This window comes from Ambystoma mexicanum, chromosome 8, assembly GCF_040938575.1.
Source record: "Ambystoma mexicanum isolate Mex_15411 chromosome 8, UKY_AmexF1_1, whole genome shotgun sequence".
NCBI lineage: Eukaryota > Metazoa > Chordata > Amphibia > Caudata > Ambystomatidae > Ambystoma > Ambystoma mexicanum.
In genome coordinates this window covers 518560700-518582248 of record NC_090929.1, presented here as the reverse complement: position 1 = coordinate 518582248, position 21549 = coordinate 518560700, and the positions used below count along the sequence as shown (strand labels likewise).

General features: G+C 44.6%; 1 protein-coding gene across 6 annotated transcripts in view; it reads right to left on the bottom strand.

The window, feature by feature from the left end:
- The window catches only part of PLCH2 (phospholipase C eta 2), a 2067875-nt gene that overhangs the window by 44982 nt on the left and 2001344 nt on the right, over window positions 1–21549 (bottom strand). For 5 of the 6 annotated variants that reach the window (XM_069610192.1, XM_069610193.1, XM_069610194.1 and 2 more), the window contains one exon: window positions 3535–3880. In XM_069610192.1, coding sequence (XP_069466293.1) covers window positions 3535–3880 — 346 coding nt within the window. Of the gene's footprint in view, window positions 1–2811; window positions 3881–21549 lie in introns of all 6 variants that reach the window. The other variant, XM_069610195.1, reaches the window with a different exon arrangement.

Sequence of the window (21549 nt, the reverse complement as noted above, 5' to 3'; positions counted from 1 at the left end):
GAAAAAGTTAATGATGATGATGAACTACTTTATTATTATCACAACAGACAGCTCTAGCACACTACAAAATACAACCCACCCTGTTAAGGAATGCAGAGGACAGACAGTATCAAGAAGGAAAAGGGGTGCACTCTGGATACTGACAGGAGGGTAGTCGGTAAAGTAATTAATCACAATAGTTCAAAGATACTTGGTTTCAGCACAAAGGAAGCAATGCGTGATAATATGTCACTAGTGGTCTCAGGGGCCTTCGGAGAAGGATCAGGGGGGACAAAACCACAATGTACCTTGTGCTTGTAGAATTTCTTGGTACTCGACTGGGTCGAGTCGGTTTCCGGGCACTTTGCAGCTCCTGCAACAGAGTTGAAGATGGGAGACAGCTGCGAGTATCAGGCACCTGGCAGTTCGACGAGCGAGGGTTGGATGGCTGGCTGCAGACTGTCCTAGGCAGCGTTCGGGGTTAAGAATCGTTGTCTCAGTGGTGGTTGGCGGGTCTGAAGCACTGGTCAAGGAGTCTCGGATGATGTTAGCGACTGCGACGTGACAACAGTCAGTGGTGCAATCGGTTGCAGTTCGAGGGGCTCGACTAGCTCGAAAATGTCCTTTAAGGTGGACACAGACAGTTTTAGGCTTGTTGATGCACTCCTCCTAGCCTCTTCACTGGGCTCGTTTCCTCTTTTAAGGCAGACTGGCCAAAGCTGAGGGGAATGTTACATTCAACAGCCTAGCCCTTGGTTTGGTTCAGAGACTCTCTGACACTTCCCACCTAGGAGGCTGGCTTGCAGAGCCTAGCAGGGCATGCTGTGTGCTAACTGGGTACTGGTTCTGGAGCTGCTGGAGGGTCCTCTGGATTCAGTATCTCCCTCAGTTCCCTGGGAGATGTTTAGGGGAGGGAGTCTTGCTTCTCTCTTGGAGGTCCTGACCTTCTTTCACTGGCGGAAGATGTATGGCAGACTGTACCTTCAGCAGGGTTCAAATGAGTTCTTCTTGTTACTCATTGCAAAGTCTTCAGATCTGCCAAAAGAGGGACTCATCCCTTTTTTAAAGCCAAATGGGCCCCAGTGATTGGTGTAGGCCAAGCCTACCTTAATGAACCAATCTTTCATCCCCATTAACAATCTCCTGTATGCATGAGGTCATAACCAGAGTGCTTTGCAACAGAAAAGGTAAAGCGGCAAACACATGTAATGCTAAATCCGACCCATCTTCCTGTCTGTTGTGGATCAAAGAGTCTCTCTGGTTAATTGGCGCTTTATGGTTCCTGATTAAAGCGGTAGGTCTCCCTTCAAGCTGTGACGAGAACAGACTTTGTCTCCATCAAATCAGATACTCCTACCCTTTGAATGGGGGTCCCCCTGTGGGGGTTGCCTACTGTAAAACAAATGTACCAGACATGACAGCTCACTGTCATTGATACTTTAGGGGTGGAAGCTGGCTTCAGGTTGACAGTGCACATGAAAGGGGTGTTACGGTTTCCTGTACCCTTTGTTAGTCCTGCGACCAGGCCGCCCGTGGGTCTGTTTGCATTAACTCTGATTAGTGTGCGAGGCTGCCACCGGCAGCTAACAATGGAAAGGGTGGATCCATGGGGCCTTTGTTAGTTAAGGCAGGATGAAGGTTTTGCCTTCCCCCTTCTGAGATGCCTTGATGCACTCTTGGCTGACATATTCCAACTAAATACGACAGAGAGGGACAACACCTGTAGGCTGTGTCCACCCAGAGTACACAGGCCTATGTGTATGTCATGCGGTGAGCATAGGAAAATGCGTGTGAATTAGCCCCACACATTTTCCGGAGGTTGATCTACCATCAATCAATTTCATTTTTAAAAATTCAAAAAAGCCAGGGGAGTGCACACCCACCATGCCCCCAGAACAATAGCCTTAAGAGCAAGTTTCCGGAATGCCTAACTTGCCTTTGGGATTGCTTCCAATCCCCATTGTCCTTGGTGTATGGATCAGTACACATCCCTTCTACACTTATCCATCCACAATAAATTCAAAGGGATCTTGCACCTTCAATTGGACTGCTCCTCAATCATTCTTGAAAGTAGGATTTTAGAATAAATAGTGTGTACACTTTAGGCAAAATTCCAGCAAAACTAAACCTTATTTTGATTTAGAATGCAACAGAAAAAAAAAAAAAATAAATCGGTGTGCAAAATATTATATGGTTTTGTAAAAGTTGCACCGTTAACCATCCCCGTCATCATCATGCCGGACAGCGTTGGGAAGTTCCAGTATAACCATTCCGTTGAGTAAACAACCACCAGACAATTAACAATAGCACTCAATAACCAACCAACACACAATTCACAATGATACTTACGACAGAAGTAACCAGCCTCATTCACAGTCAAGTGTACAGACGCACAAACACAACACCAACACGCACGACAATAGGCACAGCCACAACAAAACACCCAACAATGAAGATGCGGCCTACATAGCAGATGACTAGCGTTGCCAAAGTGCAAAATAAAATAGACAACTTAAAGCGTGACTACAAAATTATACCACAATTGGTAAAAACACTATGTTCTATAGATGGGCAAACCACTAGTCAGACCTCCATAGAGTTATTGTTGGGAGACCTCACACATTTCAGATTGTTTTCCTAGTCTTGTTTAACAAATGTGAATATTCACCAGATTATCAAATTTAGAACAATTTCGGAGAGGGAGATATGAAAGAAATGGTCAGTTTCTGCCTCCTGCGAAGGGACCTTAACAATAACTCAATACAGGTCTGCTCCTGCAAGGAGATGATGCATTCTAACAAGGTTTATGGGATGGAGAACATATGGCCTTACCAGCGAAGAATATAGGGGATTTACTTCGAATTTCCTCCAGCTTTTGGACAAATAATGCATTCATTTCCCTCTGGAGGGTACTTGCCGGCCTTCGAGAATTTTCCGGCCACCGCGTGGAAAACTCCGGACTCCCGAGGCTCTCGAGGCTGCTGGAGTTGGAAGATACTGAACCGTTGTTGGTGGTCACCAGGTTGACCGTACTTCCATACTTGCCACCGGACTGGCACTGCCACTTTTGCCGGTTGTGACTTTTCACACCAGGGCATTTGGAGTCACCATTTTTCTTTCCGGGGACCACAAAAGGCTGCGTGGTCCTTGGCAAGTCTTCTGTGCTCTCGCAGCTTCTGAAAGGCAATAGGTCTGACGGCTGCCTCCTGGGCTGATCAGTCACACTGAAACACTTCAACTCTAACCTTTCCTCCCCTGCCTTATTGCTATACTGCTCGTGTTGAGGGATATCTTTCGCAACTGGCCAGCTCGCACTCTCACTCCATTTGCACTCAAGGTCTGGGCTCTCTTTGGAACCAATCATGCATTTCATACAGTTGGTGGCCATTCCGATCCGACCAGAGCCATTCATGGCGCAGCGGGCAAAGACGCCGGGTCTCTCATTGACGGGATCCCGCAGGCGGACTCTCTCAGACCTGCGGACCGGCTCACTGAAAGTTGGCCCCGCTTGCAAGCGGTTATGACTTTTACCTTTGCCACAACAATGGGTCTTACCTTTCAAACCTTTGCCCTGCAGGGTCGGGTCCCCATTGACACTGTCCCGGGGAGTCGGTGCCGGAGAGGCACTTTCCGACTCTGTATCAAAGCGAGGCAGCGACGAGTCGTCCAATTCCCGGTCTTCACTGGCTCCTTCCGAGCTGTTGTCTTTGGTGTCAATGGCTATTTCCGGAAAGCCCTTTTTGTTCTTCAGCTGGCCTTTGGTGGGAGCACTGGCGGTCCTCCGCAGAATATGGCTGCTAAAGGAGTGCTTCCGATGAAGCTGCCCAACAGCATGACTGTCGAGAGATGCCTGCTTTGGATTTCTGTGGAACAGTCCTTTTAAGCCCATGACCTGCTTGGCCTAGCAGAAGACAAGACAACACACAGACAGGAGACAAAAAAGGGAGAAGGGTCACATTCTCATTTATACACTTCACCAAAGCCAGCGCCTTCGAAGACAAGCTCCTAGCCTTGCCCTGTACACTAGATATTGACCAGCCCAGCCCCATTAATAACCCATTTATTTAGTCTGCATCACTGATAACCTTCAAAGGACCCACATCTTTACTAGCCCTGGGCTAGTGGATTTCCCCACGCTTACCTGAATCCTATCACAATTGAGAGTTGGTTTCTTTGCTCTGCGAAAATGTGGACAGAGACATGAAATGGGGTTATGATAGCGGGATTTGTTAAGCACACTGACACCATCGGAGGGGGCTTCAAAGCGCTAGTTCGGGGCATGCAAAAGATTGATTTCGACGTGTTTCTAGTTTTCAGAGGCAGGTTTGCATAGACACGTGACAGTGTTTCACCGGCGCTCTGGTGAACTCGTTTTGGTCAGAGTCCCTCATTATCAACGATTAATAAGAGATGACGGCTGCTAGTCTATGATGGTGGTGGCTGAATAGGGGCAGTCTGCAGTCCCATCTACTCCCTTGCCCCAGAAGTCCCATTTTAATGGCCCAGTTAGAAGATTTTTAGAAAGGGACTAGAATGTTGATTTTGCTTCTCTACTGTCGGTGTATAAAATCTCGGCCCTCGTGCACCAATAGCCCAGGGGTTAACGCTCAACCTCATGCCGGTCTGGGGGTTAGGTGGGGGGACCTGGACATAAGGCACACATGACTCTACCCCAGCCCAACTGTTCTTTCTGATCCACTGGCCTATCGGGAAAATATCCATGGTCCCTATGGACTTGTCCCACCTTCTGATCAGTCCCTACAGGGCCTTGAAATCTATAAAAAGCATTTGATCGTAAGAGCCTAGAGGTTATCTTGGTGTTATTGTGGCACTATAATCCATGTTCACATTTAAAAAGGGAATATTTCGTTTGGAAAACCGCATACGCTTTTTATTTGAATCTGTAAATCCTTTTGTGCAGCAGGAGCTTAGAAATGGCCCGAACTCTGGTTGAAAAAATAGTTAGCGACACCATTCCATACCTCTAAAGTCAACAGGTTGGATGTTCCAACTAGCATCGCCACTTTCGCAGTTTTAACACTTGCCAACCTGTGTCCAGAAGATTTCAATTGCGCACGAGCCCCAAGAATTGAGCAAATGCACTCTGCGCCATTTTGGCTGCTTAGGTAATAGGGAAGGAAGAAAACAGGTTTGATCCCAAACACTTCTCTAAACCCACATCTGTTTACTAGGTCTTATTATGCTAGGCAGCAAACAGATTTAAAAAGAATAGACTGCTTCATGTTTTTTCTTCCAGATAACAGCTGGCCGCAAAACCTATGTTGCGTACCTGCTATTGCACGAGCAGCGAAACAGGTGCTAAATGTATTTGCTCAATTTCTTTGCCCAGGGCAAAGTTGAGAAGCTGGACACTTGTGTATAATGTAAAGAACCCAATTATGCTAAACTAAGGAACAGGACTAGGGATGTTGTCAAGGGTTTAGTTGTATCCAACAGACTCCACCCCAGCCCCTGTGTACTCTCAGGGGCATTGCCTTATGAGCATCTTCCCTACCAGCCAGCTGCCTCGGTTTGTCCCATCTTCCTTGCCACAGTCCTTAGGAAGGAAGAGAGCCTTCTCCCACATGGAGGAGAGCACCAAAAAAAAGAACAAAACGACGATCTGGTCCCTGCAGATTTCGCTCTGGTTTCTCCCCAATATAAAGTACACTTCTGTAGAAGGGGTTGCGGGGAGATCCCAACAGTGCAGCTGGTCGTACTGTACGCGAGGGGTCTGCAACCTTTGGCTCTCCAGCTGTTTTGGACTACACCTACCATCATCCCTAACCAGCATAGTCAATAGCCAGATCACATGGGAATTGTAGTCTGACACACATGCAGAGTCAAAGGCTGCAGACCCCATGTTAATTTTGAATATTCACATTTATTGCAAATCAATAGCATAACAAAAACTCTTTCCGTCAGTATCCTGAATGCAAAGCTCTTGCCAGTGCAGAAGAGGAGTCCCCAGAACTCTGAGCTGATGTGTGCACTTTACAGCATGCCCATCGGGGGTGTTGCTAGGTCTGGAAACGATCAGGGGCTAAGCTAATGTTGTGATGTGCAGGATTCAGGGCGAGCTATAGCCTTTTGGTTGTAGTCCCTGTGTTTCTATCTGGGGCTACAACAAAAAGACCCGGGGCTATAGCAACCGTAGCCCCCCACTAGCAACGCCTCTGATGCCCATCAATCCAGAACGCAACGTTTAGCGAACACTGCATCATCCAATGGTGTGCTCCAGAGGCTTCCGTGGGAGAGAGAGAGAGCGAGAGAGTGAGAGAGAGATATGAAGAGTAGGTGAAAGAGCCCGCAGAGACATGAGGGAGGAACCGAGGAAGAGGGAGATAGACTGATAGAAAGAACACAGAAGAGATAATGGGTGAGAGACCGAGAAGGAAGGAGCGAGTGTGTGTGTGTTTGAGTGAGAGAGAACGAGATCACGAGTGGAAGTGAGTGAGAATGCCAGGCAGAGTCAGAAGATCGTGAGTGAAAGCGAGAGAGTATGAGGACGGAGAAAGAGGTGCACAGCGAAGACGGTATGCACACGTGTGGTGGATGTGCAAGTGGTGCAATGCAATGCCCTTAACAGGGTTTTCATGAACCCTTAGAAATTTCTCTCAGCATCTCAATGCTCCAGGTTGTTACTGGCCTTCACAACAGACTCGTCTTTGCTTATTCTGCTGCCCCCAAGAGGAGATGCAACATTTTAGCAATGGCGGAGTCTCATAAGTAAACACGCAGAGGAAAAGGGCTGCACCACTGGTCAATGCTGGGAAATGCATCGGCCCTTCGAGCTCTTGATGCACCACTGAAGGTGGTCTTAAGTGAGGGCAATTCTAAAAAGCCATTCTTAAAAGCCTCTAGAAGCCACCACAAGCGGTCGTATGTGGTTCACACAAAATGATCACAGTGCAAAGGAATGGCTATTAGCACCACAGGACACACATTGCAATGATTTAAGGGCACATTAGAAATGACCCCCCTTTGAGAGCCTTGGGCATACTCATGAACATAAAGAAAAATGTCACTTGTTAGACATGCACAAAACCCCTTAAATAAAAATGGCAAAAGAACTAAAGGATGGCAGCCACTACCTAAAACCTAACCCAGGCAAAATGGAAATAATGATAGTCTCACCTCATGATGCACCTGAAGCACCTCTACCATGGCCATTGAAAATGGGTAACTAGGCCCAAATGATCAAACGTGATAAAGACCTTGGGTATATTAATGGTCAACTGACTCAGGCTGGAACCACAAGTAAATGCAATAGCCAAAAAGTGCTTTACTATCTCCTCACCAGATCATGCCCTGTCTCTCTTTTGCACAAAGTATGTTGGCGGTCATGTGCCTGAATCTTTTGAGAATCAAACTAAGCAAGCAGCATTTACCTAGGTATTCCAGACGGGCTCACACAAATGCTTCAATGGATTCAAAACGCAGCAGCTAGACTATTACTCAGACAACAGCACCGGTTCTCAGAGACCTCCAATGGCTACCAATAAGAAATGATCCAGTTCAAGGCCCTCTGCATGGCCCAGAGAATATTTCAAGGTCAAGGAGCAGAATTCCTTCTAAACAAAATCTCACTCTACCAATCAACCAGAGACCTAAGATCAAGAAATAACAGACTATTAGGAGCCAGACAGTTTTGCAGAGAAAGACACAGAAGCTCCGCCTTATCCACCATTGTTGTCTAACAATGGAATGAAAATGGGAATTTGCTCGGTATAGGACCCCCCTCAAATTCAGCAAAAAGCTAAAAACCTGGCTTTTCCATGCTTAATAGACACAGTTTAACAAAGCGGCAGAACCAACGCTTCTCAATAGTTTGACTTTCAGATGCAGACACAACCTCCGGACTGTCCCCCTAGAACACAATACACAGTACTCGGGAAACTATAATGAAAAGAACACACCACATCAAGGCACCGCCAAAACCCCAAGTGAAAGCATTCCCCGTCTCCTGGAATATCTAAATCTCAACACTGGACATTGTCGCACATCAACAACTAAAACCAAACACTGCTGACCAAAACAGAACTGACAGCAAGGGCAGTAATTGGAAAGCACTATGCAAACCCCATGAACACTTTCCACATTTTGACTAACCCTCAATCCCTCCCCACCATACTCTTCACGCACAACTGCAAACCAACCACTGGCACAGAGCATTTTGAAGACTCTACCCAGACTTCGAACACCACAAAAGTCAGCCATGGCCAACTCAAGCCTGCACTATAAGCATGAGTCCACCCCCGTGGGCACAAAATCCTTGATGCCTCCTACATCTCACACCTAGAACGCTAATATGCACGCAGAACTCGGGGTACTTCAAATCTGCAACCTCAACACAAAGCACGGTTATCTTGCTTTTCCCTCTCCTCACAATTAACCACACCAAGCCACTTGCAGGTCCACTAGAACAACTGGAGACCATGCAAATGACTGCAGTCCACAGTACAAATCCAAAGAACACAAACGTAGAATGCTCTCCAGGTCAGGAAAAATCAGCCCCAAGCTAATGACGCTTTGTTTCAAAACATTCACGTGCATTGCCGAATCAGTGAGTGTGGGCTGTGTGTGGGTGCTGGCATCCGATCAGAGTTGTGGCAGATTACTCGTTCGGCATGGGCCAGGGCATATCGAAACAGAGACCGGGAAAATAGAATTTATGTCCTGCCTTATTGATTTTCAATTTGGAAAGTATTCGAAATCGAGACAAGTCCCCATTGTGCTTTGCCTGCCACTCCCAACATCCCCTTCTAGGGAATTCAATTTCTTCAAAGAGAACATGAGAAAGACCTCTGTAGAGACCAGATCGCATCACATGCCGCTGGTTAGCCCTGTATGGCCAATCACCCAGGCACGCCATACTATTTAGTATGAAAGTCACATTGTTACTCAACTGATGCCAACTGGGGATCCGACCACCTTATGGGCAGTGAACCCGACACTTTAAAACTATGATACAAAATCTATCATAGTCACAAAAAAGGTAAACTCTACACCTACCAAATCTGGTTTCATTATGGGCCTATCAAATAATCCACTCTGATGTAAAACAAAAAACGCTGTCTCAGCCTATCTCAGTTGGATTTTGTTTGGGTAACTAGAGGGTCACTTATTTGATACCAAGTTGCTACAAATCATCTTTTATTAGAAACCGATATAGGACAAGGCACTGTGCCCCTTGTTTCAGAAAGGTAATAACTCACACTTGGCGAATCAGCAGCAGTACGCAGGATGAACAGATACTACAAATCAAATGATTTTATCCTGAACAGAATAGTTCTTTTTTAGCTTTAAGCCAATTTTGAGGACCCCAATCACTTCGATCCTCTGTTGAGATTGATACTTTGCAATTAAAGAGCATCATTTTTTCCTACCACACAAGTTGTCCAGTCACATTCAGGAACTTTTCATAAATGGAAAAATACATCAACAACAAGACTAAGTCAAAATCGCAAGGCAGGCGGGCTGTGAAATATACATCTTAATGCGCGTTAAGGGTCTCTCAATGCAAACAATTAATTGGATGGGGTTGAAGTTGTTGGCAACTCCGTGAAAAATGACAAAAAAGAAAAAAAAATATATAAATCTGCATTCTTGTGCGCATTCCAAGTATACTTGCCAACCTTTCTAATTGAAGATGGGTATGAATCATTCGACTGTTCATCGAGCAGCTTGGTGGAGCGGGGTACGGGGGAAATCGTGCGGTTATATTCTGCCCTAATCTCTGAAAAAGGACTATTATAGCAATGTGTCGGTCGTTAAGGTAGAGCTTAGCTCGGGGCACTGACAAATCTAATCCCCCTTGAGGGTCTTCGTGGGACACCAAATAGCTATTCTTCTCGTAAGCGTCCGACCGGGAGGACGGTATAGGGTGTTGCATGGTACATCCTAGATACCCGAATCATTGTCTACGAACAGTCTTAGCTCTTGGTAGGCTTCTGGGTCAAAGACCGCGAAGGGACGTTGATGCTAATATGCCTCTTGATACGTACGCAGCCATGTTTCAGTCGACTGGAAAAGCTTTAGAGCTTTTGGCAGCCTTATGCGAGGTTCAAGCACATACAATTTGGAATCATGAACAGCAAAGGGGCTTATTCCAGATATTGTGGTAACAGTAAAAATAGTGCTATTTTTAAATATCTCTCAGGGTAAATAGAACGTAGTGAACCGAGTACATGGAGTACTTCATATGCAGATAATGTTAATTAAGCAATAAACCCCGAACCGGGGGAAGGAGGTATACCTGTGTCAGGTAATGCCCTAGGGGCCACAATTACATAGTTAACCAGAGGCCCTGGGACATTACCCGATTCGGTAATGCTCCCCGGCGAGGGGCTCATTGCTATAAGTATCGCAGCCCGTTAGACTGGGTTACTAATAGTGTTTCTATTTTAGTTGCAAAACTGTGGTGTTTTGCAACTGAAAAAAAGAAAAGAAAAAAATATGGCCGCCATGGAACAGCGTGAAGGACTATACGTAGTCCCTTTTCCCTTTCCATGGCAGCCATGCAAAAAGGGGGGAAAAAGAAAACAAAGATGATGGCCGCCATGGAACGGTGAGAAGGGACTAAAGGTAGTCCGCCCTTCTCACTTTCCATAGCAGCTAATGTGAATGGAACACTGAGGAACGTGGCTGCGACCAGTGCTTTGCCTGGCAGGTAAAGACCTGGCAAGGGCCAATCAGATAGTTTGTTACAAACGGATTGTCCCTCACTGGGTACTAATTGAAATGAATCTCATTCAAATATTACTCATAGATATTCCTTGCAGCTAGCCTGAAAACCCAACTGAATGAGAATACTCAGTGGGCCAAGAGCCCTGCCCTATCTCCCTCTAGATTATTTGGATCACTTTCCTACAATGTTGATCATTTAGAGAAATAAAAGGCGAGTGCTTTTTTTATCCTTTACACATCTCTATAATGGGAATGAGTGTGTGCGTTATGAGACTGTTAAAGGGTTGCTGTGTGAAGACAACAAACCACTTAAAAAAGGGGTGCAACTACATATGGGATGCTCATTTGTAACTGGATTTAGGATTTTGCGTGTAGGGTGGGAGGACTCTCCCAGAGTTCCACATATGCAGCCAGTATTTCGCCCAACCCTGGGAGGTTTTTGTTCTGTTGCAGATGGGTTGAGTCAAAGCACCCAGCAATGCCGGGTCGCCGGAGCCCCCAAATTGCAGACCTGTAGGATTCCCCTCACTGATGTTTTGAAAACAGGTAGTACAATGGCCGATACTTAGGAGTAGTGACAGGGGGTAGGGCAGAAACTACACCAGACTAAGCACGGTTATAAGTTTGCTATACTGAAGCAGTGGTGCACCTGCGGCCTGCAAACTGTTGTAATGGAGGGGTTCATGGGTACAGCCCATGGGTAAAGAAGAGCCAAGGGAGCGGCTGGGTTTGAGTGGTGGTATTCATAGGGAATGTATAATTTTCCATCCAGCACTAGGAAAGGTCATTGGCCATGGCATGGTCCCCACCAAGATTACAGACCACACAAGCTCCTTGCGAGTTGCACAAGTATGATGTTACAGGGAGTTTTCATAGTGCCACACAATTGGCTAATTGTAGAGCAACTGGTCATTGCCCTTCAGGGGCTTTCTATTTTCAATTAACATTATGGCTATGGCATAGTCATGTTTGAGAACCAGCCACAAACCCATAGCTGTGATCTACAATATGGGCAGCAAAACTGTGGCTCTTCAAGTGTTTTGCACATCACCTACCATGGGCCATAGTAAGCCTCCTCATTGATGACGGATTGTGTGAACCACAGGTTGTAGACCCCTTATCCAAGTAACAATTGTATTGGACTCCTCTGCGTGGATTCAGAGACAAATCACAGCCAACTATGCACTTTTGTACAGGCACCTTGTGAACAATGGCTACTAATTATCACATGTTTTAGGCTGCTGCCACAATGAACGTGAATATCGGAGCAAGCATTTTACTTTAAACCCTTGGAAAGAGTCAGATTTGGTTAATAGTCTGAATTTGTCAACAATGATTTGGCCAATAGGATCAGACAGGATGCCATTCCCCATGACCGCATAATAATACTGCCGGCTACACGGAGGGTCTCGCCTAAAAATCAAGGCTCAATGAGAAGCTGTGTGAACTTTAATGCTCATTGGTCAATGGCACATTCTTAATTCATATGTATCCAAAGGTTTGGGTTCCCTTCGGTTCAATGCCTCTGCCTTGATACAGAGAGAAAAATCTCTCAACAAAGAGGTGAGAGCAACAATGGAGGGCAGACTGTCATGGGAAAGTCTTCTCATCATGTATGTCTTGCTGCCATATCATAAATATTACATGAGGTTCACACATGGGGAGAAAGGCTTTCTGTGCAGAGGGTTGCTCACAGATTTCCCTATGTCCTAGACAGGAGAAATCTCACTCAGGAATACAGAGATTACAGGGATTTAATATACCTATCATGGCCCCCGATTGAGACAAACACATTTGAGAATATCAAACATTATCGTAATTGTGCAGAGGGCCCTCTTGGTTATGCCATTTGATACTGGGTAATTATTTGCTCTACTGTAGCATCAACCGATTGTCCATTAGGGGCCATCAGAGAAGACACCGGAAAGCCGACATCTGGCGATGTTTTTTTTATTTTTTTTTATTTAGTATTTATATTGCACCGGTAGCTCGCAAGCCTCGGGGTGCAGATACAAGGACACAGTGGACAGACAGACAGCGACTAGACATGAGAACGGGATGACCATGTAAGTTTACTCTGAACTAGGCATTGACGAAGAAGGTTGTTTATTTGAAAATGTGGGTTTTCACCTGTTTGCGGAAGCAGATGTAGTTAGTTTCCAATCTTATATGGTCTGGGAGGTTGTTCCAGAGAGAGGCTGCGATGGTCAGGAAGGATCTGCCTAGGCCGCTTTTGATTTTGTATGGTGTCACTGTGATTTTACCAAGGTTGGATGATCTAAGTGTTCCACTAGGAACATATGGATTAATCTGGTTTTAAGGTAAGCAGGGGCTTTACCGTGGATACATCTGTGCACAATGGTTAGGGTCTTAAAATGTACCCTGTCCTCGATCTTCAGCCAGTGAAGCTCCCTTTTGGAATTGCTGATGTGCTCTGATCTGATCTTGTGCTTAACAATTCTAACCGCATTGTTTTGGACAACTTGGTAAGCTTGCAGACACTGCTTGGAGGCACCCAGGACTAGAGCGTTGCCATAGTCAAGGCATGACATAATAGTCGCTCTTGCTATGGTTGCACAGTTTTACTCTGATATGAAGGGTCTGATGGCTTTTATTAGTCTAAGATGGTATGCACAGTTTTTTTTTTATATATTGCACTTGGGCATCTGCCCCAAGTGATGCTTCCAGCATCATCCCGAGGGTTTTAACCTTACATAGAACTGGGATGGGTGTGTCTTTGATCTGGAAGGACTTATAGGAGGATGATAATTTAGCTCTAACTGAAGATGAGCCAAATATCATGAGCTCAGTTTTTTTTCCATTGAGGCACATCCAATTGGAGTCCATACATTTCTCCACGCTGTTGTAAATCGTGGTTAGTTGCTCACTGTCTTTCTGATAGTTGCCACTTAACTCAAACACCAGCTGTGTGTCGTCAGCATAGTTTGTAAAATAGGTGTTGATGTGATCGAGGACAAGGCATAGGTACCTCAGGTACAGGTTGAATAGCAGTGGTGACATGCTGGCCCTGTGGGACTCCACAGGGTATTTGCTTTTCTAAGGAGAACTTGTCCCCCCAATGGACCCTAGATATCCTATTTTTTAGAAAAGACATTATCCAGCCGATGGCTTCGTCAGAGCAGTTGGTGGTCTTTTTTAGTGCTTTCTGGAGTAGGTTATGGTCGAGAAGGTCAAACGTGGCGCTGAGGTCAAGGAGAATGAGAAGACCGGTCCTAGCCTTGTCGATAATGCTAAGCATTTTGGTTTGTAGTTCTAGCATGGCAGTCTCAGTGCTATGGGTGGGCCGGAAACCCGACTGTTGTATGTGTAGGGAGTTTGAAGCCTCAACGTGTGCCTGGTGCTGCATGGTGGCTATTTTATCCATGATTTTAAGGACAACGTTGCAATTAGTTATAGGTCTAACGTTAATTACCACTCACAGCATGACTGATATGCAGGGGGAACAGAGAGCAGATACATTTGTTACTCATTGCTCGCTACGGACACTCCATCAGATTACACCAGTGGAGGTTGACTAATAGGAGGTGAGACGGCGGACAATGGGCTATTGATCAAATCCAATTGACGGAGGTTGGCAAGTATACGGATTGGCTTGACTGCTAAGTGATGAAACTAAGTACCATTTCAAAGACTTGCAAGGTCAGAAATCACTGAGACGGACACAGAAAAGTCAACACACAAAAGGAAACAGGAGAGGACGTATGAAATGTGTGACGTGTAAAATAGGGCCATCGTGGGTGACGGGTCCTCATGAGGTGCAAACTCCAGTTGGAATGTGGTTAGAATTTTAAAAAATAATAATCATAGCAACTATAACCCTTGAATCGGAGTGCCGATTCAAGATCCCAAATCCAGTGCAAGTTTGGTTGAAGGTTAGAAAGATCCATTTAGAAGGTGATCCAGAATATCTGCTTAGCGTAGGACAAGCAAGGTTCAGAAAGAGAGGTGTCCCTTTCCCTGAACAGACAGAGAAAGGTGCCTCTGGTTCCAGATAACCAAGTCTTTCTCTGAATCCAGACACATCTAGAGACTTTTGCTCATCCGTGAACTAGAGGACGTACAGGAGTGCAAGGCAAGAGATTTGCAGAAAAAAATTAAAAATAAAGAGAACGGATGGGGAAGGATACTGTGAGTGAATGGTGGGTGACACAGAACTAAAGAACAAGGGAGAGAAGAGTAAGCTAAGATATCAAATGAAATGAATCAATCATGAGGGATAGAAGAGGACAAAAAAGGAAATATAGTGAAGAAACAAGGAAAGAGAAAAATGCAGTCAAATGTTAAGAGAAAGAAAATGGAGGAAGAGGCTAAGACAAAATGGGAAGGACAGAAGCTGAAGAACATGCATACAATGAAAGCAAGACATGGCTCACAATCAAAGTAAAAGCTACAGGGCATTGGAACTAGAGAAATAGATAAAGCCAGAGCGACAGAACACTCCAAGTGGAAGGGAAAGACACGAGGAGAGTCGGAGTTGAGAGCAGATGAAAGGGTGAAAGCTTCAGAAAAGACAAAGGAAATGGGAGGGGAAGAGTACAAACAATGAAGAGCAAAGTAGAGGAGAAAATCGAATTAGGAGTCAATTAGGTAGTGGGGGCAGGTGGGTCAGTGATTCATATTTATTCAGAAGTGATGAATGAAGAAAGTAAGAGGGGGAAAGTTAACGGGGAAGGGAAGTTGTGTGATATGAATGTTGGGGTAGAAATAAAAAAATCTGGGAAAGATCAAGAATAGGTGAAGGACCAGCATGAAAGGAAAATAATCATCATGACAGAGGATGAGAAACAACTGAAAAGGACAGCAGAAAATGTGTTTTCACATCCACAAACCAAATTACTTTGGCTATTTTTATGTAAAAAAGATCGTTTCAATGGGAATATCCCAATAAATGAAAATACAGAAGGTGTAAAGGAAAGAGAAGAAGGAATACTTTAAGGGAGTGGAGAGGACCTGATCAGCGCTCGCTCTTTCGTCTCTATCCTGGATCGGCTTCATAAATGTTGCATTTTCTGGCTGTGACGGGCCAGACAAAGCCAGCCAGGTCAGGTCACAAACCAGGCCATGAGTGGATCGGTTTCCAAATGGCAGTGGGAACCACAAATGCTTAATGATGGAGCTGGTTAAAAAGACATGCAGATTGCGGCGTGGTTCTCACGGCACCTGCCCGGGACAGGAGGGGAGTACCTGGAGGGCTCCTAAAGAGCGTCTGCTGGATAAGGCAGATTTTGGACAAAGAGTAGGCCACTGAAATCACAAACAGACAGAGTAAAGGCAAATCAGACAGACACAACACTGAAGGAGGAGAGAAGAGAAAAAACATCTGAAAACAAGTAAAAGAAGACAAAGAAATTACATGGCACTTGGACTACAGAAAACAGAACAAGAACGGTCCTTCCTTTGATAAGAACCTGGAACAATGTTCAACATAAAGCACTTGGAAAAAACACAGCCACAAAGTAATTTCTTTTACCAATGCAATACAGTGAAAACATGTTTTGTTCGTTCAGGCGTTCCTCCTTTCTGCCCCTTGCGAGGACCATTTGCATAAACTCTGGGGTTGCTGAAAATTTAATAAAACTCGGCAGTCAGTTATGGGTGTCACTGCTGCCATTTTTCTGGACTTCCAATTAGAAGGTGCGTCTTCCCGGTTTAGAGATAAAGAGTCAAAGTTGTTCAGTTACTGCCCAACCGTCAAGACTTTCAGGTCAGGGGTTAAACACTAGCTCTATTATCTCAGAAGAGGAAGTCCAGCTTCATAACAGGAAGTCCCCGCCTAATAGCGATGGCAGTGCCCAACTCGCATGTCAGAGCTTTTCAAAAGGTAAACATCCTCAATCCAATCGACCCAGCAAGGTAACAGGAAGTAGGGGTGCTCTAGAACCAAAACAGTTTTACTGGACACGCCGTTTTCAGTCAACCATTTGCAGTTTCCTCAGATCAGCTGTAAACAATGTATACATTAGAAGGTTAGGATTGCCACGTTTTTTTGCACAAACTATACCAGACCATCCTCACCAGAAATACTGTTGAATGAAGCAGAATATCTATTGGTCACTTGCCTTCAAAGTCGTATGCAGGCACACTGCAAAGGAATCAAGGTTAGACAGATGAAGAGGACAAAGCCTAAGACTGGAAGATATTGCCTGGGCTGCCAATGCTATACTTTTCAAGTTCATTTGAGAAGGCTCCTCATCTGCCACTCTTCGCTTCAAAGGCAACACCAACACCACCATGAGACTGAATCTTTGAAATGTGGCCAAATTGTACAAGCCCTAAACATCTGGTCTTGAGACAATTGATTTTGACAAATATTATCCCATCACTGCCTTAGCCTTTTTGGGTAAATTCACTGAAAACTGTGCAGCGGTTCAACTATCCCAGCACTTATCCAGGCACTCTTTTACAGTCCTTTTATTCTGGCTCCCATCATTGGGGTAGAACCGAGTCGCCAACCCTTCAAAGTGGATGACACATACGCGTGCAGGATGCCGGCGGAGGTGGAGGGGCTGTCTGCATGCTCTTTCTGCGGCTTTCGCTAAGGTCAGCCACGAGGCTCTGATTAACATCTTATTGTTCCCTGTGGTATTCGTTGGCACAGTCATGGCTTAGTTTGGTTTCCTGTGTAATCATATGCAGTTTGTATATGGGTAGGAAACTCTAGGTTACGTCCACTTCCCATATGATGTGGTGTTACTTTGGGCTCAATCTCATCTCCCCTTTTGGGGAGATCTGTTTGCAGGGATTGGCCTCTTACTTCACATGTACACTGTAGGAAACCCACAGCCATCTTTAAGGTGCCATCACCGGGTGAGAGCCTCCATCTTAGGCACTGTCTCGATTCCATAAAAGTTAATGAATTCATCTTTTTTAATGCGCTTAGCACTGGAAACCAGTCTCTAAACGTGGAACCAGGATTCAAACCAGTCTTGCTCTGCATTGTTTTGCTTCCACGACAACACATGGCCCCTGAGCTATCCTCCGGACACAGATAGGATGCCTTTTCTTACTCCGAAATGAAATCCTTCAAAATTTTGATTCCTTTTGCGGTCTTCGACTTCCTGCACTACCCTCCTTTTCCAGGAGTTGTCTGCACCACACCCTTCTCTTGGCATTTCCCCGCCCTTGGTGACCTCTTAAATCTCTTGATTTCACAATTGATTCCAAGTTAAACTTGAAAGGACATTTGTCAGATTTCAGAGTTTTGTCTTTTCAGTTATTTGTACTTCATAAAATAAATCTTGTATCCTTGCGTTAAAATTTCACATGTTTCAGGATTTGTCTCTTGCTCACCTTTCTAGCAGTAAGGCCTTCTTCAAGGACCTCCTGTCTTCCACCTTGGCCCCTCACAAAACATTTTACACTCTGCCACACGCTTAAGTTTAGGAATATAATAACTTATATTGTAATTTCTCTTCACTGGCTCCCGGTTCACTCTAGAGCACTTTTCAAGAACAGCTGCATTGCATAAATGAGGTGGTTTTCAACCAGTTGGCCTATTTACATTGAGCGTTTCAGGTTGGTCTACACTCGCCAGGACTATGGAAATTCTTTGGCTGGACATCCCTCTTTTAAAGCATTGTCATGTCTCTGCTTACAATTTATAACCAGCAAGTCTTCTTGGACTTGGAAGGACCTACGTGCAGCTATTTTACAGCTTTCTACACTTCTTGAGTTTCAGAACGCATTAAAAATGTCTTTGTTGAAATTAGCTAATTCTGATTTCAGTTTTAATTGTAAAAAGAAAGTGCTTCCTTTTAATTGCCTTCATTGTTATCTAATCTGTACACTGTATTATACTTGTATTTTATTGGTTATATAGTGCTGTGATGCCTGAGGGCCAAGGTTTTTTTTCACTTTACATTTTTTAAAGATAAATCATTCTAAAACATAACAGAATTGAGCGAATCCAGCTCCATTTTCAGAAGTACCTGCCTTCCCTCAGCATAGTTTTAAAAGCTGAGATGGCTAATCTTTGTGAATTACATCAAATGTTGTGGTTACAAAATAGATCGCAAAGGTGGTAAAGCCAAACCTTGAGGAACTCCACAGCACAGATGCTTTGTCTCGGGGGAAAGGTGCGCACACATAAAACCTGTGTTTTTTTCAGATAGGACGGATGATCGCACTTTAATACTCACCACCTGAAGCCTGCTATTTGCAGGTGGTGTAGGAGGAAGGAAATATTGATGGTGTTGTTGGCAGAAACAGTTTCAACAATGTCTGTCCTCGTCCAGAAAGAGTCAAAAGATAATGCCCATTTATGCAAGGCTGATTTATGGCTCCTAATTAATCTGAGCTCTCTCAGAATGTATGAATCCTGTGGCTAGCCAAAGTGCTGAGGCACAGGTGTTTCAAAGGAGAGTTCTTGTCGATCTTGAAAAGTTGGAAAAAACAGTGAAATTAAGAGTTTGGCTAGGAATGAGAATATTGTAATCCGCAAAGTGGACAATGGGGATGGGATAGTCCTGCTCGATAGAAGTGAAAACATAGTAGAGCGTATGAGATACCGAAGTGACGAAATGTATAAAAAACTAGATGAAGATCCTACTGAAAGAGTAAAAGGGTTGATAAAAATGAAAGTAGAGAAAGCCTTGGGTACTTATTCTTGACATCACTTCTTTATGTACAATGAGACCGCAAGCAAATGCACTGCAAATGTCGGAAGAGCGACTATATTTGAAAAGGTCCCTCAAAAGGACCCAAAACCACTTTATCCTTGCGTTTGTTGAAATGACACTTACAAAGACACGAACACTTGGTGTTTTTGGACAAATTCTAGTGCCAAATACATGGCACCGTGATGGGTGCAACATTGGCACTGAGTGTGGCCACTCTGTACGGAGAAATGATGGAAGAAATCAAAATCTATTCAGACAACAAACCGGCCAAACACAAAATGAGAGTTTGGAAATGCTAAATCGACAATGCCCTATATGGTCAGAGAATGATGATGATGAAATTAAAGATTTCTTGGTTTGGCTTAATTCACAGGATACATTTTTGCAATTTACAAGGACTTAATAGCCAGCAGATCAACTTCCTCGATATAACTATTTATGCAGAAGTACAGACTATTTGGTAGTTGAGCATACCACGAAAAAGAGATAAAAACTCTTTGTTACAGTTTAAGAGTTTTCATCCATGGCAAATACGGGAAAATTTGCCATTTGGACAATTTTTGCAGCCAAGGTGCAAGAGCTCTGTGAAAGCATGCTGGCAAGGATAAAAGCAGCTCCGATAAGTTGGTGCTTGTGAGCACATTCTCTGATCTGTCCAATGATATTACGAAAACTGTTGCTAAAAATTGGAAGATCCCGAGAGGTGGTAAATTGCATTTGGAACCCCCAATTATGGCATTTAAAAGGAGTAAAAATCTAAAAGATCTGGTGATGAAAACTGGCATAAGCATAAAAGTGCAAAAACAGAAGAACCTAACTTAGATTTGGGGCTTTGACACAAGTACAGATCATGCCCCATGTGGCAAATGTAAACTGTTGTATAAAGCTAAACCTTTGTATGCTTTGTTGCATAAAGCTAAACCTTTGTATGCTTTCTTGTTGCTATGGTTTTCAGCTGTGTTTATGCCAAGCACATCATCTGTAATTCCAGAATGGATTTATGCCTACTGTGCCATTCGGGAATGATGTGTGCTTGGAGATGTTTACTCTGGAGTGAAGTCAGTTATACCCTGGATGCTGCTTGTTTTGGGGGTCTTAAGTGAGTTACTGAAGCTGTTCCAAATAAACTGGCTTTCCCTTACCAATTTTGTGGCTTCTTTACAGTGGCGACGAGGGTGGGATGTCTGTAGTGATCCCTGCAGAAGCCAAGACCCCCAACAGTGACTGGAAGTGGAGTTTGGCAGGAGCTGTCAGCAGGAGCAGTCACCATCCAGGAGGAATTGGCAGGAGCCATCAGCAGGAGCAACCACCATCCAGGAGCTGTCAGCAGGAGCAGCCACCATCCAGGAGGAATTGGCAGGAGCTATCAGCAGGAAGCTGGAATCTGGAAGCTGCCTGAAAGTGGATGTGGCGCTGAGTCAAGCCCAGCTGAATACGGATGTGGCGCTGAATTGAGACAGGATACTGAAACCTCGCTCAGGGCCCCCTGTGGGAAGGCGAATTAGGAGGAGCTATCAGCAGGAAGCTGGAATCTGGAAGCTGCCTGAAAGTGGATTTGGCGCTGAATCAAGCCCAGCTGAATGTGGATGTGGCGCTGAATTGAGAAAGGATACTGAAACCATGCCCAGGGCCCCCTGTGGGAAGGCGAATTAGGGGTGTATGACAAAGGGCACCACAGCTGAGAGAAGGTGCTTTTTCTGGCCCCCCAAAGGAGGTGACTGGACAAGCATAGCCAAAAATAGAGTGGCTATGTATGGCAACATTTGACGATATTCTAAGAATCACCATTTGACATCTTGAAAGCAAAATTGTTTTTGTTGTGTCATATACTTTGAACGCATATTAACCTGTTATTTTATGCATTGTGTTGCGTAGCATTTAGAGGTTATAAATATGGCCCTGTCTGGAGTCCCCGGTCCGCAAGTATTTATGCTCACACCAGGTCCGCCAAAAATTAAGTGGGCCACGTGGAAGAAGGGATTCCTACAAAGCTACGTGTGGGAATGGAATGTCTGTAGAACGTAAAGTAGCAATGTTAATGCATTTTCTGAGGTATGAAGGTCAGAGGATAAATGAGACACTTCCTGATATTTCCGAATTAGATTCAGAAGAGGGAACAAATGATTTTGACCTGGCATTGACCAAACTTGATAGGCATTTTGAGTCAAAAACTAGCACGGTATTGGAGCGATATCATTTTGGCATGAGATGTCAAGATGAAGTAGAAACTGTTGAAGACTAT